The sequence below is a fragment of the Meriones unguiculatus genome, chromosome 11, assembly GCF_030254825.1.
Source record: "Meriones unguiculatus strain TT.TT164.6M chromosome 11, Bangor_MerUng_6.1, whole genome shotgun sequence".
NCBI classification, from domain to species: domain Eukaryota; kingdom Metazoa; phylum Chordata; class Mammalia; order Rodentia; family Muridae; genus Meriones; species Meriones unguiculatus.
Genome location: NC_083359.1, coordinates 100,749,738 through 100,766,029, shown reverse-complemented (window position 1 = coordinate 100,766,029; position 16,292 = coordinate 100,749,738). Strand labels below are relative to the sequence as shown.

The window sequence follows — 16,292 nt, the reverse complement described above, 5'->3', positions numbered from 1 at the left end:
GTTTTCGTTACTTCCGTGCTACTGATTATAAGTCTTAGGATCATTTCTTTTCTGAAGTCGGGGAGAGAGCAGGAAGGGCAAAGGGTGAAAAGGGGAGAGGGAACCAAGATGTCTGGGTTATATAGCCAAGAGCCTCTGGGACAGAAGCCTCACCCGTAGGTAGAGAACAGGGTATGACAGCCACGCCCTGCAGCAGGTAGGGACTTTGACATATACATGTGTCTGGTCCACTCATGCTACCACCACACACACACACACACACACACACACACACACACCAATGCAAAGTACCGAAGACAGGAAGAGATCACGAGAGTTTTAAAGACACATTAAACTGAATCATCAACCAAAGAGTGGACTGGTCCTAGACCCCCTGCACTTAGAGCAGATGTACAGTCTTCATGTGGATTCCCCAGCAGCTGGGGCCAGCCCTCCCTGACTCTGAGGCCTGCCTTTGAATCCCCTTCCCCTAACTGGGCTGCCTTGTCTGTTGTCAGTGGGAGAGGATCTGCCTGTCCTGCAGAGACTTACTGTGCCTGGGCAGCTTGGTCCCCATTGGGGGACCTCCTCCTCCTTCTAAGCAGAGAAGGAGAGGGGAAGATGAGGAGAAGGGGGTGTGGGAGGGAACCACCGAATGAAAAGAGAGGAAGGGAGAAAGGGAGAGAGGGATGGGAAAGAGAAGAGTGGGCATAATAAACATAGCTTCAGACAAACAGAATCAACACACACATCAAGAGGCCCCCCCGCAAATTTCAAAACCAACAATAACCCCAGATGGGAAGGCCAAGATAGGAGAGAGAATTGTGAGCAAAAGATGTGACAATCAGTTCTAACGGCACAGGCCCTGTCTGCCATCCCGGTATACATGTGTGCAGATGTAATGAGCATGACGGCAGGGTGCACAGACACTGATTGCTTACAGGAGTGCGAGTGAGGTGCTGGCGAAATGGCTCAACTGGTAAAACAAGTTCCTCAGAAGTATGAGAATTTGGATCTCTAGAACCCACATTTAAAATGGCTGGGTGTGTTACCCACACTTAAAATCCCAACCACAGCAAGATGGGAGGTAGAAGCAGGTAGATTCCTGGAGCTCATTGGCCAGCTAGCCTTGCCTGCTTGGTAAGCTTCCAGGCCAGGGAAAGAGCTTGTCTTAAAGGAAAGATAGATGAGACGAAGGAATCCCCAAGGTGTTCCTCCTGACCTCCACATTCACACGTGTCCTCCCTCCGCCATGAACATGAAAACACATACAAACAAGTGAGGTGCCGTTGGGCTTCATAGTGCAGGCTTGCAATTCTAGCCCTCAAGGAGGCTGAGGAAGGAAGATTGGGAGTTAAAGGCCAACCTTGGTCATGTAGCAAGAGTGGGGGAGGTGGGGAGAAGGAGAAGAGAGGAGGGAGAAAGGATGGAGGCTGGGGGGTGGGTAGGAGAGAAAATTGTGTGGTGGTGGGGTACTTACTGTAGGTTGCTGTGCTACAAACCTGTGATTTCAGCACCTGAGAATTAAGAAAAAAAAAAAAAATCCAGAACATTCCCAAAAGCAAAGCTTGAATTTTTCACACGCCAAACACCGAGTGTGTCTTCAAGGGCTGAGCCTAGGCAGAGGATTATTTCACAGGGTGGGTATCGACACAGAATTTCACTGTATTAGGTAGATAGTACCGTAATCTCAATAACCCAGAATTTTCTAGAGGATGATGGGTCGTGCGCAAACATGAGGCTATTTGGAGTTGAGGCATCCTGGATTTGAGCGGAGTGTCTTGGAACCAGTCCTCCTAGGAGCCCTGTGCTCTGTGCGCACACAAACCCTGCCACAGTTAGCTTCACAGTTAGCGTCAGCACACCTACCTGCAGGGTACTGCCTTGGCGTCTCTCCTGTGTCAGTCAGGTAAACCCTTTCTCTCCCGCCAAGTGACTTTTGTCGAGTCACTGCATCAGAGACACAAACTAGAACAAGGCAGGCACGTGATGATGGCAAACAGCGGCAGTTTTGCAAAAGAGCAAAATATCACGTAGTTACGACTGGAAAGAAACCAGACAAACTTTAAAATCTCGTAGTCTGGGAATGGTTCACCGCGGCCTGGTTGATAAGTAGCAGCTAGGCAACTTCTGCTCTGAGGAGGACAGGGCTCAGGGACACCCATGAGGACATTCCCAAGGGGCCCAGGCACGGCAGAGGCCCAGGTCCGTTGCTCCGATTACCATTTACCTGGTAGGCTGTAGCAGTCAAGGCCTCCTCCTCCTCTTCCTGCCTCAGCACCGCACACTCCAGGAGCTTCCCCAGGGACAGGGGTCAGAGTCTACAGCTCCGGCCCCATCTCAATAACAGTCAAGCGCCTCGTGCCTCAGGAAGCCCAGGCCTAAAGAGCATCAGGCTTGGAGGCTGCTCACGCAGTGGTTGCTAAGAGCAGGAGCGGGGGCGAACATGGAACGGAGTGAGTACCGGAAGTGCCTAAGCCGGCCCGAGGGGACTGTTAGCACAGATCAGACCTCCGGCGGCCCTGCCTGGCATCATTCATTTATGATTTTCACAGCCTGTGGACATGATCTAGTGTTTAAAAACCTGATCCTGCCAAGCCTGATGCCCACATCCATAAATCCCACATGGCTGAGAAGATCGCAAATGTGAACACCATTTGCGATGTCTCACTGGGATATCAGTGAGAACCTATGTCAAAACAAAAAACAAAACAGCCTTAAGAGACTAATAAAAGGTTATAGATGCACATTGAAGTGGATCCACGATTCCAAGATTTAAAAAAAAATCACACACATATGTTAACACGCATTTACATGTCTCATATAATTTTACTGATTGTCCTATATTTCACTTACCCAACGACTTATTGTGGGCTCACTGTGTACCCGACATGGCTCTGGCCCTCGTAATGCATGGGTTCCTTTCTTCGTATTTGCTGGTAGGGACAAAGGCAGAGAAACAACATAGAGATGTATTGGGTCTGTAAGACCTATGACTAATTGAGGGGGAAATAGTCAGATTTCAATTTTTAATACTCATAGGACTGAGGACATGATCATTCCAATATATCACAATAAAGACTGATTGTGAGTTTTGACTCTTTGGGAAGTTATTTGGTAAGAGGGTTTAGGAGTTGGAGGCAAGGAAATACTACTTAAAAAAAAAAGATTTTATTTACTTATTATGTATACAGTGTTCTGCCTGCATGTGTGCCTGCACTCCAGAAGAGGACACCAGATCTCACCAATAGATGGTTGCAGGAACTGAACTCAGGCCCTTTGGTAGAGAAGCCAATGCTCTTGACCTCTGAGCCATCTCTACAGCCTGGAACATCACTTTCAAAGAGAATTTTCTAAAAATGTTATATGTCAATAATCATATCTAGTTTAATAGATGTGGCCAGAGAGCTGAAACAGACCTTAATAAAATGTCAATCAACAGATTATATCTTAATGAGAAGAAGAAAGATAACAACAAAAGCCAGGGGTTCCTCCGGTCATCATTGTCTCGGTAAATCTTACCTTTAATTGGCTGTCATGGGATTCAACTTCAGCCCTTTCCTCTCTTACACTTCCTATCCCAGTTCTAACTGTCACAATCATGCTGCCTATCTGCCACTTTCCCCTGCCTTCAACCTCTGCTGAGTATGAGGTGCAGAATTCCAGAGCTGTAAAGTAGTGACGCTTTTCAAGATTCCTTTCATGGACTTAGATCTTCCTGGATACCCTTATTAATGGCATGTACATTTACTGTTATCACCCCTCCTTACTAAATAGCCCCTTATTCACGTTACAGGAGAAAGACAAGCCCTCGGTCATCTGGACCTCTATCCTAAAGTTGTGCACGAGTGCTAAAATCTATACAGACACCGTCTTAATGACTGTCAACGTGATACAACCAAAAGTCAAGCAGTAATTCAGAAGCTCTGGAAGAACTTCCTCCCTCAGACTGACCTGTCACAACGTCTGTGAGAGACTGTTTTTGTTTTGATTGATGATTGGTGTGGGAGGGCCCAGCCCACTGTGGGTGGCTCTATGCCTAGGCAAGGAGGCCAGGAAAAACTAACCAGGATACTAAATGGTGAAAAATTTCAGTTGCTCATCACATATGGTCCTACCTAAGGTCAAGCAAGGCAAATGGACCCCAGGCCTCAGGTTTTGGCTTTTATGTAGTGACTAATTACCTGCTTTTGTAATATAGTTAGTACTGTTTGCTTTATATTTAAAGCTTTGGAGGGGAACAATTCCCCTCTCTCAAATGGTCCGGTATCATAGTACAAAAGTACTACTAAGTGCAAGAATGCTATGATGCTCAGGGGAAAAATATGGTGTTGGGAAGATTTGCTCAAGCATTTGCTCAGCACTGTTGGCAGTGAGTTCAAAGGAAATACATCAAATATATGAGAAGTGTGTTTAAACAGAAACACACAGAAAGCAGGCATGTCTTAATCTGTTTGTTCAAATGTGCAGCCCCAAAGCCCATGGGAACCTAATCATGTATACCCCAGAAATAACGGTTCACAACCATGAGCTCAGTGTGCCCTGTGAGTGCACAGATTCTTCAATTTACCCAACTAGCAAGAACTATCTACAGAATCAAACAGGTGGGACTGAGCTTCCTTTGTCCTCTGAAGTTATTAGGGCCTTAAGGCTTAAAAGCCAACCTTTCCCAATCCTTCACTCTTCAAGCATTGCAGGAAGACCTGGCAGGATTCTCAAGTGGCGGGGTATCAATATATTTGATGATAAAATATGATTGGGATTTTCCATATGGCTCAGAGGCTTAAAGAATCAGACCTTCTGGCTCCCACCTCTCCCCCAGCATGATGCTGGGTATTTGCTACTTAATGCAGTGCTTGGGGTTCAACACAAGGCTTCACACAGACTAGGCAAGCACCCCCTGAGCTGAGCATATCCCTAAACCCTTCTTCTCTTCTTACAAGGCTACTGATCCCGCCATGGCATCTCAACCATCATTATCATTAAACCCTAATCACTCCCCAACGTCCTCATAACACCATGGTGTTGGGGGACAGGGTCCCTGCACGTAACTCTTTTTAAAAAGGAAGGTGGACCGCCTGGGCCCCATCAATCTCATCTCTTTAGCCTTTCCTGCCCACACTGAACTGGTTAACTATTTTGTACCTTTCGGTGGTGGATCGTTTTCTCCTCTTTTCGTTATTCTTATCACTAGTATATATCAACTGAAAGATTTTGTGTGATGTCTTCACATAAGCATGTCATAGGTCTATGAGCTTTTGAAAAAGGCCCCGTGATGTTATTGACAGTTCACGGAGAGCAAAAAAGTGTCAAATGTAGCAAATGGAAGGGTGAGGTGGATGCAGAGGGCAAGTCGCCAGCAAACCTTCCATCCCTGCCTCCTCCCCCACCCCCACTTTCCTCTCCTCTAGGAATTCTGCTTTCAGGACAACTTTTTATTCCACATAAGGGGAAGATGTGTGACTATTGGTTTTCTGAGTCTGGCTTATTCTGCCCGGCATGGCATCTTTTGTCTTTCCCCCCACTTCCCTGCAAATGTTTTGATTTCTTTTGTTTGCGTTCAGAGGAGTTACTTGTTGGCTTGGGCTTTAGAGGCAGAGTTTCAGACTGCAGGCTGTCAGGAACTTAATCTGCAGCCCCCCCCCCATATCCTAAGCATTGAGGCATGCGCTGCCATGATCAATTTTTCTTTATAACTGAATGATGAGGTGTGTGTGTTTATGTGTGTGTGCAAGCAAGCATGACCATACAGGTGCCTATGGGGACCAGGAGAGGGAGTCATACACCCTGGAGATATAGTTATGCCCACTCATGAGCACCCAGTGTCTTGCTGGGAACTAAATGTGTGTGTGTGGTTTGTTGTGTGTCTCTGACTGTGGTGTGTGTTTGTACCTCTGTGTGTGTCTCTCAGTGTATCTGTGTGTCCCTGTGTGTGTCTGTGTCTGTTTGTATGTGTGTGTGTTTGATCTTTTAAGATGAGCACCTCTCTTCTAGCCAGTACTCTAATTAGCCCATAAAATAGAAGTGCTCTCAAATGTGTAAGTGGAAAAAGCCCCAGATTACACTCTTTGCAATTTTCGCCATCTGTTCCAATAATTTCACTCTGTGTTTTTATAGCTAAACAACATCACTCTGTGTTTTTATAGCTAAACAACATCTGAAAAATCAATTGGTTCCCCCTTCCATTTTCAGCCTGATGGAATGCTTACGTTGTTGCAGGCATAATACCTACCCCACCAACAATAATTATATTGCCCCAAAGTAAAATTAATCAGCATTAAAAATTATCTCTCCAAGGCTGGGAACATAGAGCTCAGAGGGGTTAGACTCACCTAGCAGTGCTCAGTGTAAGCACTGCAAAATAATAATAATAATAATAATAATAATAATGAAAAAGAAAAAAGAATAGATGCATAAATATGTAAGGAAATCATTTCCCCAAAGGAGATAATCTTCAAAATATGAGCTTAAAAAGTTAAAAGCATTGTTCTGCTCCTTTGCACATTTGTTGCTGGCTCCTTGCCACTTTAAAAGCATATTGTGAACCAAAATTTAGGTATTTTAGGTTATCGCAATGCACACATGGCCAAAACCCTGACAGGTGCCCAGAAGCCTCTTCTAATTGACTAATCCATTTGAGGTTAATTCTAATTTGAATTTCAAAACTGTGAGTGATGTCTGAACTTGGAATATGTTTCTAAATCTTAATTGCTTAAATGCAAATTTGGACGGAGTTCAGACAGTATTCATGAGCAGTGGGTCTGAGTGGGCAGGAGCACATTGCCCTGAAGCCTGCCATCTCCAGCTAACAGGATGCTGTGCTTGGGGAGTCGGTTTCCTGTCTAGCCCATGCCTCAGGCTCACGCAGATAGACTTCAATCAGTCACGTTTAGAATGGCCCTTCAGAGTCCCCAATATCGCTCAACTGAAAAGTAGTGCCCAAAGAGAAACTTCAACAACTTTCGGAAAACTCTTGGCTATTTTAATTCTGTGACCAAAAGTGAGTGCCTGGGCATTTGGTTTTTGTTTTTGCTTTTTTGTTTTGTTGTTGTTTCCTTTCCTCCATCCTTTCTTTTGATAAATTCACGAGTCTGTTGAATATCTTGAATAAGTAGTTTTAGAAACTCAGATTTCCAAAGGCAGTTTGATGTGTGGGAAATCTGATTGAAAGCACTTTTCAGTGTACCTGCCTAAAAACATAAGAGTAGCATTGGCACAGAGTTGCTTGAGTTTTGAAGGAGACATTGGATAATGGGTCTCATTACGCTCTGTGGCATAATGGTGAATGCCGGGCTTAGGAACCTGAGTTTCCCTGAGCTGAAATCAAAACTCCTGAAGGGGTGGAGCCTTCCTTTGTTTCTTCCAGCTCCTGGTGTCTGCTGACATCCTTAGCTTGTAGCTATACCACTCCAGTCTCCTCTGTGGTCATGCCATGTCCCACCTTTCTGTCTGTTAAATTTCCCTGCCTCTGCCTCATGAGAGCACAAGTCCATTTAGGGCTGTCTAATTGTTAGGGCTTGAATATGGTGCGTAGACTCAGCTTTATCTGTTGTAGCTGCCTTGAGCCATGATAGTCCCTGAGTTGCCCTGGTCATTTCCTTCACATGGTTTTCCAGCATGGTACAGACAACAAAAGCACATCGGAATTACACTTGAAGCCTTTAATACAACCCTAACATAACTGTATCTATCTCTCCATTTCTACCTCTGTCTCTATATACACAGCAAATACTGGTTGCAGCTGTGGAAACCAGAGTCCCCTCCTCCACTCTACAGACAGTGGAGGTGAACTGTTGGCTGAAAGACCCACCCCTGAGTACCGCGGCGTCCCACCTTCTAAAACCGAAGAGGAAACAAAGTCAGGCAGAGGCTTGCTCTGCAGCGCAGCCGGACTAAAAAGGCATGAATTATTCGCATCCTGGGCCAGAATCATGTTCTGCTTCAGGCAGACTGATGGCCTCCTTCCCGGTCCCCACAGAGCCACTCGGAGCCTGCCCCTGCGGTGAGACCATGGAGCAGCAGCAGCTGGGACATCTTAGAAGTGCCTCGGCAGGGTCTGGAGAACACGGGCCCCGGGATCTGGCTGTACAGAGAAGCGGTTTCTGCGCTGTACAATTGAACTCACTGAGCGAAAAGCTACCCAAGGAAATTTTATCCGGCTGTAAAGAAAGCTGAAATCTGCAGATGAATGGACGGAACCAGAAGGTATTATACTGAGTGAGCTAACCCAGATCCTGAAGCCAAATGCCACAGTTCTCTTATTTGATGATCCTAGTTCTGTTTCTTTTGATGTATGCAACCTGAAGTAACTGTAAAAGCCAAGAATGCAGAAAGGGATTATGGGAAGAGAGAAGAAACTGTATTGAGGGGGACACTTGGTCCTATGAAGGTGCTATGAAGGGGGAAATGGAGAGCTTTATCTGAGAAGAGAAAGGGGAAGAGTGTGCCTTACCGGTGATAAGACTCCCTCGAAAGAGCCACAGACTATCGAGATCTTCAGTGCACAGACAAGAGAGCAGAAAGACTGTAAGGGCTACAGAGTAGACATGGCAGGGAAGCTGCCCCTAGGACCAACAATATGGTCGCCTACGCACCACGACAGCATCAGCTGGCATTCCAAGGTAGACGAGGGACATTAAAAAAAAAAAGTTTCTTCTTTTCCTGCAGCCAGTTAAGTGTTGAGATGTTAAAAACCAGTTCAATAGATGTTGACTTTTAATCTATTTTTAATTAATTACTTTGAAAGAAGGTCTTATTATGTAGCCCTGGTTGTTCCAGAACTCACTATGTAGACCCGATTGGTTTCATACTCAGAAATCTGCCTGCCTCTGCCTTCCAAATGCTAGGATTAAAGGCATGTGCCTCTATAAGCTGCCCCAAATCCCAATATGTGTGTGTGTGTGTGTGATTTATTTGTATGTTTGAGTATGTGCTGGAGTGAATTTCTGTGTATCACGTTCGCATAGGATAGGCCGGAGAATTCTGCATCCCCCTGGACTGGAGTTATGGGTGTTTGTCATCTGTCTGATATGCCAGGCACTGACCTGGGTCCTCTGCAAAAGGAGTGAGTGCTCTTAACTAACCTGCACCCTCTCTCCAGTCCCAATCTCCCCAGTCTCCTCTCTTGTTTTAGTTTTTTGGAGACAGAGTTTCTGTGTGTAACCCTGGCTGTCCCAGAACACACTGTGTAGACCAAGCTGGCCTCAGACTCAGAGATTCATGTACTTCTACCTTGCAAGGCATGCACTACCAACCACCTAGCTTAATTTCTCCATTCTTAATGGGAAGGGTTTTTTTTTTAATTTTCCATATGATTGTCCAATTATACACGTAACACAAAAATAAGATTAATAAAACACATTCATATGCAAAATATAAAGGTAAGTCATTTAAATCCTGCCAATCATGATCAATAATAAAGACATTTTTTTTTCAAAAATGTTTTAAATGTCAATGAATTAGTTCAGAAAATAATTAACTTTTTCAAGAGAAGCACTGTAGTTGCTCCATCCTAAATTAGTGGAAAATTAAAGAAACAGAGTTAACCTAAAGATTATAGGTTGTCTGATTTTCTGGCCCATCAAAATAGTCAACCATTTATTTTTTCTCTAAGCACTCCCCAGTAAGATTATGACAGTGTCATTTCCTATCTAGAATATAACTTCCCTTTAATGTTTTCAAAATTTTAAATAAAGTTCTTAGCTGTTTAAGAAAATAAAATAAATAAACTTAAAAAATAATAAGCAAACAGACCCCAATACTGTCATGAACTCAGTGTGGCAACTTCTGCCTGTAATATTAGTGCTTGGAAGGTAGAGGCAAGAGGATCAAGGTCAGGTTCATCAACATGGTGAGTTTTAGGGCCAGACTGGACCACCCATGAGCCATGCACACCCACCTATCCACTCACCCATCCACCCACATCCAAGCCCACACCCACACTTCCACTGCCTCTGGTAGAGAACGCAGAAAAACACATTGTTCGGGAACCCCTGAACCTGTGTTAAAGGTTTGAGGATGTTTGGCACAAATTTCCCAGGCAGACCCTTGAGACCCTCAGCCTAACAATAGCCCCCGACCCCAAATCCGCACAGCCCACAGGATCTGAAGAGCTTCTACTGGGGGCTGGGTGGGGGGTGAAAAGAGAGGGGAGAGAGGGAGGGGAGAAGGGAGAGGAAGAGAGAGGGAGGTAGACAAAGATGTAAGCAGAACTTTAGGAAAACAAGAACTTAGAAATCGGGAATAGAACAATGTAGAATTTTAAGCCGGGCAAGAGGCACTAAAGATCAAAATTATTCCTGCAGAACAAAGCGAGGGCACAGTGTGGCACTCTAAGCAAACGCAGAGGGGAAAGGAGAAAACGAGCAGGAATGTGACAGAAAGCCAGGTCAAAGAAGTGAAGGCAAACCCATTTCTGCTTGGGGAGAGTAATGCCTGCCAGGGTAAAGTACTCTGCAGGGTCTATTTCAAGGAAATGAGACCCATAGATCACTTCTGGGCAAGCTTTAGAACTGACCACGTGACTTCCTTCAAAGCCCACTGCAGTTTCCTTGCGCTGTGGCAACTGTCCTGCTGTCTCTGCAGTCTTGCTAAGTGTCAGGCTTGTAGTGACAAGGTCCTGTTTTAGACACTAACCGTTTAATTTCACTGTGTGACTTCAGAAAGTCAACCCCTGCACCTCAGCGTTTATATCTGTCTAAAGTCCTTTCTCACCTTAAAGGGTGACCAAAACTGGAACACATGGAAATCTCTAGGAAATGACCCCTGACTTCAGTCTTATATCTCTATATGTGTCTTAGGCTTATTGCTGTGAAGGTACACCATGACCAAGGCAACTTGACAATGTTTAAAAAGCTCAAAGTTTAAAGTCTCTTCTGAGATTCATGCAATCTCTTAATTGCACTCCCCTGTAAAATAAAAATAAAAAACAGATCACATACTTCCAACATAAAATGGCACAGGATATACATTCCCAGTCCAAAATGTAAGGAAGAAAGCATAGTGAGGAAATACTGACCAAAGCAAGACTGAAAACCAGCTGGGAAAACTCCAAACTCTGCATCTTCATGTGTCTAACATCAAAATGCTCTTCAGAGCTCTAATTTCTTTCAGCTTTGTTGACTAACGCACTTCTCTCTCTCGGAATGGTTCACTCCTTGTTAGCTGCTTTCCCCGGCAGTACCCACAGCTCTGGCATCTCCACAGCCATCTAGGCTTTCCCTTCACAGCTTCACACAATGGCCTCTCCGGGCCTCCATGCAGGGAGACCCCTGCCACACACCTGGCCTTAGAGACTTTCTTTAGTCTTGGGGGGAGATTCCATAACCTCTCTCTTCTATCCTTGACTCTAAAGCCAGAACCAAGTGGCCAAGACCGACAAAAGACAATTACATCAACCAACCCAGACGCCCAAACCAATAGTCCGTGAGTGTTGGAGATGACTATTATAATCAGTAGAAGAGTGCACTGATTAGGATCCACACACATGGTGATTTTAATCAGGAAGCTTAAAAGCTCCTAAATGACAATCAAGTAATAAAAGCCAAGGCACATCTAGCGGAAAACCAAAAAATGACTTCTCTTAGCCAGCTATAAAATATCAGGTTTAAGCGAAAACAAACTTCAGCTCTGGGGCACAGTCAAGAAAGCACCCAACCAGCATGGCCTGAGTTTGACCCCCAGCGCCCAGGCACGGTGGTGGTGTGCGTGCAATTGGGAGGAAAAGCGGGAGGAACCAGGGTGCTTTCTATTCAGTCAGCCGAGCCTGCTGTGAGCCCAGGACCCAGGGAGAGGCTACCTAAAAACCAAAGTACTTCCTGAGAAGTGGTACTGAAGCTGGTCTACGCACGCACGCACGCACGCACACACACACACATGCGCACACGCGCACACATAGATGTGTACTTGCATACACGCACATACAGAACACTATTATACAGATAAGGTGTTTCCTTGGATTTGTCCAGTAACACGGTAACCAGAGCCACCCAGGACATTAACCCAAGTCCGAAATGTTTCTTGACGTTTGAATCAGTTCCCACACGTATGGAGACAGCGTTCCTCTCAACTGACTGGGAAACTGATGCTGGCACCACAGATGTGACATTCCTTCAGGCACCCTGTTTTCTGGTGGATTCAAGGGAGTCCCCATGCTGACCTGCTGGACTGAGAATCCCATCGTTTTACGTTTTGGGAAAGTCATTGACAAACAGGATCCGTGGGACTTCCCTTAGACTATACTTCTTTTATTGCTTTTTCTAAGTGTGAATATACTTCCTGCAGCGGGAGAGCTCTGATCACAGTGAGCCCAAGTTGGCTTAAGGAATTCTTTGGAAGCAGACAAGTAACCACTAATCTAGATAAACTTGAACAGTTTGAGAGCTTTGGCCAAAGCTGTAGAAAAATTCCTTTTCTTGTTTCTCTAGCTATTCTGTCGTTTTCTCTCGATGGAAGCAGGCATCCCTGTGAAGCTTACCACTGGCAGGGACAGTAATGTATGTAGGACCCTGGGCTATACTTCAGCTTGAGCTGGCAAGAAATCACATCTCCAGACAAAGCAGAGTAAAGCCTACAACAAGAAAAGCAGAGCTGAGAAGCAGAGGCCAGCCACTGCAACACCCACTCCCAGCTTCTCCCGGAGCCCCAGCGCTTCCTAACAACTTGCATTGGCCTCTGTTACCTGTAAGTCAAATTCAGCCTTGCCAAAGGAAAGAAGAGGGAGGGGAGGAGGGGAAGGGGAGGAAGAAGAGGGAAGGAGGGGAGAAGGGGCTGCTTATCTTTGAAGTCCTTGGGTTCTGGACTCTTATCTGTGACCATATCACCATAAATCCTTCCATCACTGAAGATCTGGCAGTTTGCACACCACTGCTGAGTGGGGTATTGTTTTAGAACCCTGGGTCCTAGAAAGAGCACCTGGGAAAGCTAGGTATGGAGGTACATGCCTGTAATCATGGCACTCAAGCACTCAACCTGAGCTTCATGGCAATTTGGGATCAGTTTGAATTCTATAGCAGTACACTCTCTAACAAAGAAAGTATAAAAGAAAAAAAGGAGGGAAGCAAAGAAGAATGGAAGGAAGGAAGAACAGAAGAAACGAAGGAAAGAAGGGAGAGAAAGCAAAGGAAAAGAAAAAGCATTTTGGATGCTTTCTAAACATTGGCTCTGCAATAGAGTTCCAGACTAGAATGTGGAAAATATGGAAAGCCCCAGGCTCGAGCACTTGAATCGCACTCACTCACTCTCTCTCTCTCTCACACACACACACACACACACACACACACACACACACACAGAGAGAGAGAGAGAGAGAGAGAGAGAGAGAGAGAGATAAACATAATCTTAGGAGAGGGAGGAGGATGGGAAGAGAGAACCCTTCCAGTGATTCTGATCACATTTCAGTTTGGTAATGACACAAAATTCATGTCAACAGGAAGTCTGGAGGCTGGCAATGTGTGGAGACTGTGAAATTAGGATCTTTGGGTGTTTGTGTGTTTGTATGCTTGTGTGAATACAGACCTGGAGTCCAGGGGCACAACCTCGGGCATCTTAAACATTGTCAGCCTTGTTTGAAAGAAACGGCTTCTCGTTGGGACCTGAGGCTCACCAACTGGGCCATTTGGCTCAGCAAACCCCAGGGATCCACCTGTCTCCTCCCTGCTTTGGGGTTACAGGTGTGTGACACCCCACCGTGCCCAAACCTTACTATGTAGGTTCTGGGGATTCGACTTGGGCACTAGTGTTTGCATAGCAAACACTCTGCCAGCAACGAGGATCTCACAGAAGCCCGTCCCCTCGCGGTCCCCAGGGCCACCGCGAGCCTACCTCAGCTTCACCCCTCTCCACCACAGTTTGTAGTTCTCACAGGAAGGGCAGAAGCCACTCTGAGTGCAAAGCGCTGCCCTGCCCTTGGATATCTCTTATGTAAATGTAGCCTTGAGGTGGGAGAAGGGAAAAGACAGGGTGATTGATGAATCTAAGGCAAACCATGGCCTGGAGCTGGGCTGCACGTAATTACAAGGCAGAGGCTGTCCTGGCTTGATATCAGGGCCAAGAGCTAGAGAGGCCGCCGAGGCTCCTCTTCAAGGTTAAGGGGGGCTCTCCTGAGGTATTTTTTACACAGCAAACAGCAGACACTAAACCGACCAGAGACATTCTCTGAAGCAGTGTGTCTAGAAAACAGGCAAAGGAGACGTCTTTTTTTGATGGTCACAGTGACCCACACCTGCAGTACTGAATCCTGGCCCTTGTGGGGTAGAAGCAGGAGGATCAGGAGCTTCAAGGCTAGCCTTAGCAACATAGCAAATTTGAGGTAGCCTTCACTACAGGAAACACTGGCTCAACAAAACAAAAAGAGCTCTTCTCACTATCTCGTGAAATTGGTATATAGAATTTTGTACACTTGCATCACACTTTGAGAACACTCCCCCCCCAAAACAAAACAAAACAAAAAAAACACTTACTTTGCTATTTTTCTTTAGAAAATAATTAGGCTACAGAGAAGGCTCAGTGATTAAGAGCACTGGGTTTTCTTCCAGAGGGCTCAGGTTCAATCCCCAACACCCATTTGCAACTCCAGTTCTGGGGAAGAGAATCTCTCATGCTGGACACTGGGTGTAGTACTGCCTTTCTCTAAAATAATGACTATTGAGACTGGGGCAGAGCAAAAAGAAAAGCCAGAGCCAGTATGAAGCCACCCTAAGAAGATCTCAGTCAGCCCGGTGACCCTTCCCTAAGACTCCACAGAAGCCTGCAAAAGATCTGCCAGGTTGCACCACTGATAAAGGACACCCAGTTAAAAAAAAAAAAAAGAAAAGAATGAAATGGTACGGTTTTTAGGAAAACGGATGAAGCGGGAGATCAGCATGTTAAGTGAAAAGGACAAACTCAGAAATGTAAAGATAACATACGCTCCCTTATCTGTGGAGTCCAGATTTAAGTAGAGACATGGCATAAAAGCAGCAAAGAAGGTAGGGCAGAGGGATGACAACAAAAGGTCTAAAGAAAGAGTGCGGCAGGAGAAGAACAGTGGAAGAAAAGGGAGCCAAACTATTGCTATTCACCCCCTCCGTGTGTATGTGTGTGTGTAAAAACATCAAGTTGTACTACTAAAAAAAACTTTAAAACAAGACCAAGATTGCTTTGAGAGCAGAGTGCCGGGCAAGTCTCACTCCAGTCTCTCCCAAAACATGGTCCGGAAACTTGTAAGTCTCCTGGGAGACCAGCTTTTCTGGCTGGCACTAGGCTTCAGCCTGTTCCTTCTCCCAGCATGAGCTTCCTGGGGAAATTCCAATTCCTTGGGGCCATTGGTCTAAGAGTCAAAGAGCCGGGATACAGCGCCTCATAGAACGTGGTCATTCCTGGCTATCCGGCCACACCCAGGATGGTTGCTGGTCCACATACTTTCCTTCCTCTGGTCAGACTGAGCAGAGTCCCTGCTGCCATTTCTGGGACTGCCAGTTACTGACCTTCAATGCACCCATTGGCAGAGCATAACTTCCTCAGCGGCCTGCCAGGTACCCACTAGCCCCAAGAAGTCTGAAAACTGTGATTTTTTTATTATTATTAAACTTTGGGGAAATGGCAGTTTCACTCAGACACTTTTGCATTCTTTTGTTTCACAAAACTCACAACCACACTTGTTGGGTGAGGTGGGTTTAAGGTGTACCCCTGACTCTGGGTTGGAACCTTCTTGGCTGACTTCAACAGCTCAGAGCCCTGGGATCCGGTGACTGATGGAAGCCGCAGATAGGGCATGTAAATCCAGTTTGGGGGATCAGTAACAACCCTGCCCCACTGTTTAGCTACACATTTCCCACCAGCCTTGTGGTTAGAGTAGCAATAAAGGCCCATTAAGAAAAAGCTCCTTGTGGTTACAGAATGAAATCTCTGGTGTGGGCAGAAGCCTAATGTGACAGTTGGACCAGTCAATCACCTGGCCAAGAGACCACCCCTAGGAAGCCACAATAAAGAGACAGGCAGAATGATTGTTCCTTTAGTGAAATACTCTACTTATTCTTCCCAGAATTCCTGCTGTCCAGGGTGTGTGAGCCACCCTGAGGTTCTGCCGGGCCTGCCTACCTTTCAGCGGTCAGAGTTAGAAAAGCACAACTTTCCCTTTCTTTTTCTTTTTTCTGTCTGTTTGTCTGTCTGTCTGTCTCTCTCTCTTTCCAGATACTAGCCAAGCTCTAAGTATGTTTTTCCTGATATCCTGGGCTTCCTTCCTCACTCTTTCTCTCAAGCCCCACACCCTGCCATGTAGATGCTTGCTCAGGCATCTGCTGTCCACCACACTGACTTACAGGGCATGGCTCTTT

General features: G+C 45.7%; 1 protein-coding gene across 1 annotated transcript in view; it reads right to left on the bottom strand.

Moving 5' to 3' along the window:
* Dnah14 (dynein axonemal heavy chain 14) overlaps positions 1 to 16,292 on the bottom strand; it is a 242,443-nt gene that overhangs the window by 215,879 nt on the left and 10,272 nt on the right. The window contains exon 3 of the mRNA XM_060365100.1: positions 1,849 to 1,947. Coding sequence (XP_060221083.1) covers positions 1,849 to 1,947 — 99 coding nt within the window. The remainder of the gene's footprint in view (positions 1 to 1,848; positions 1,948 to 16,292) is intronic.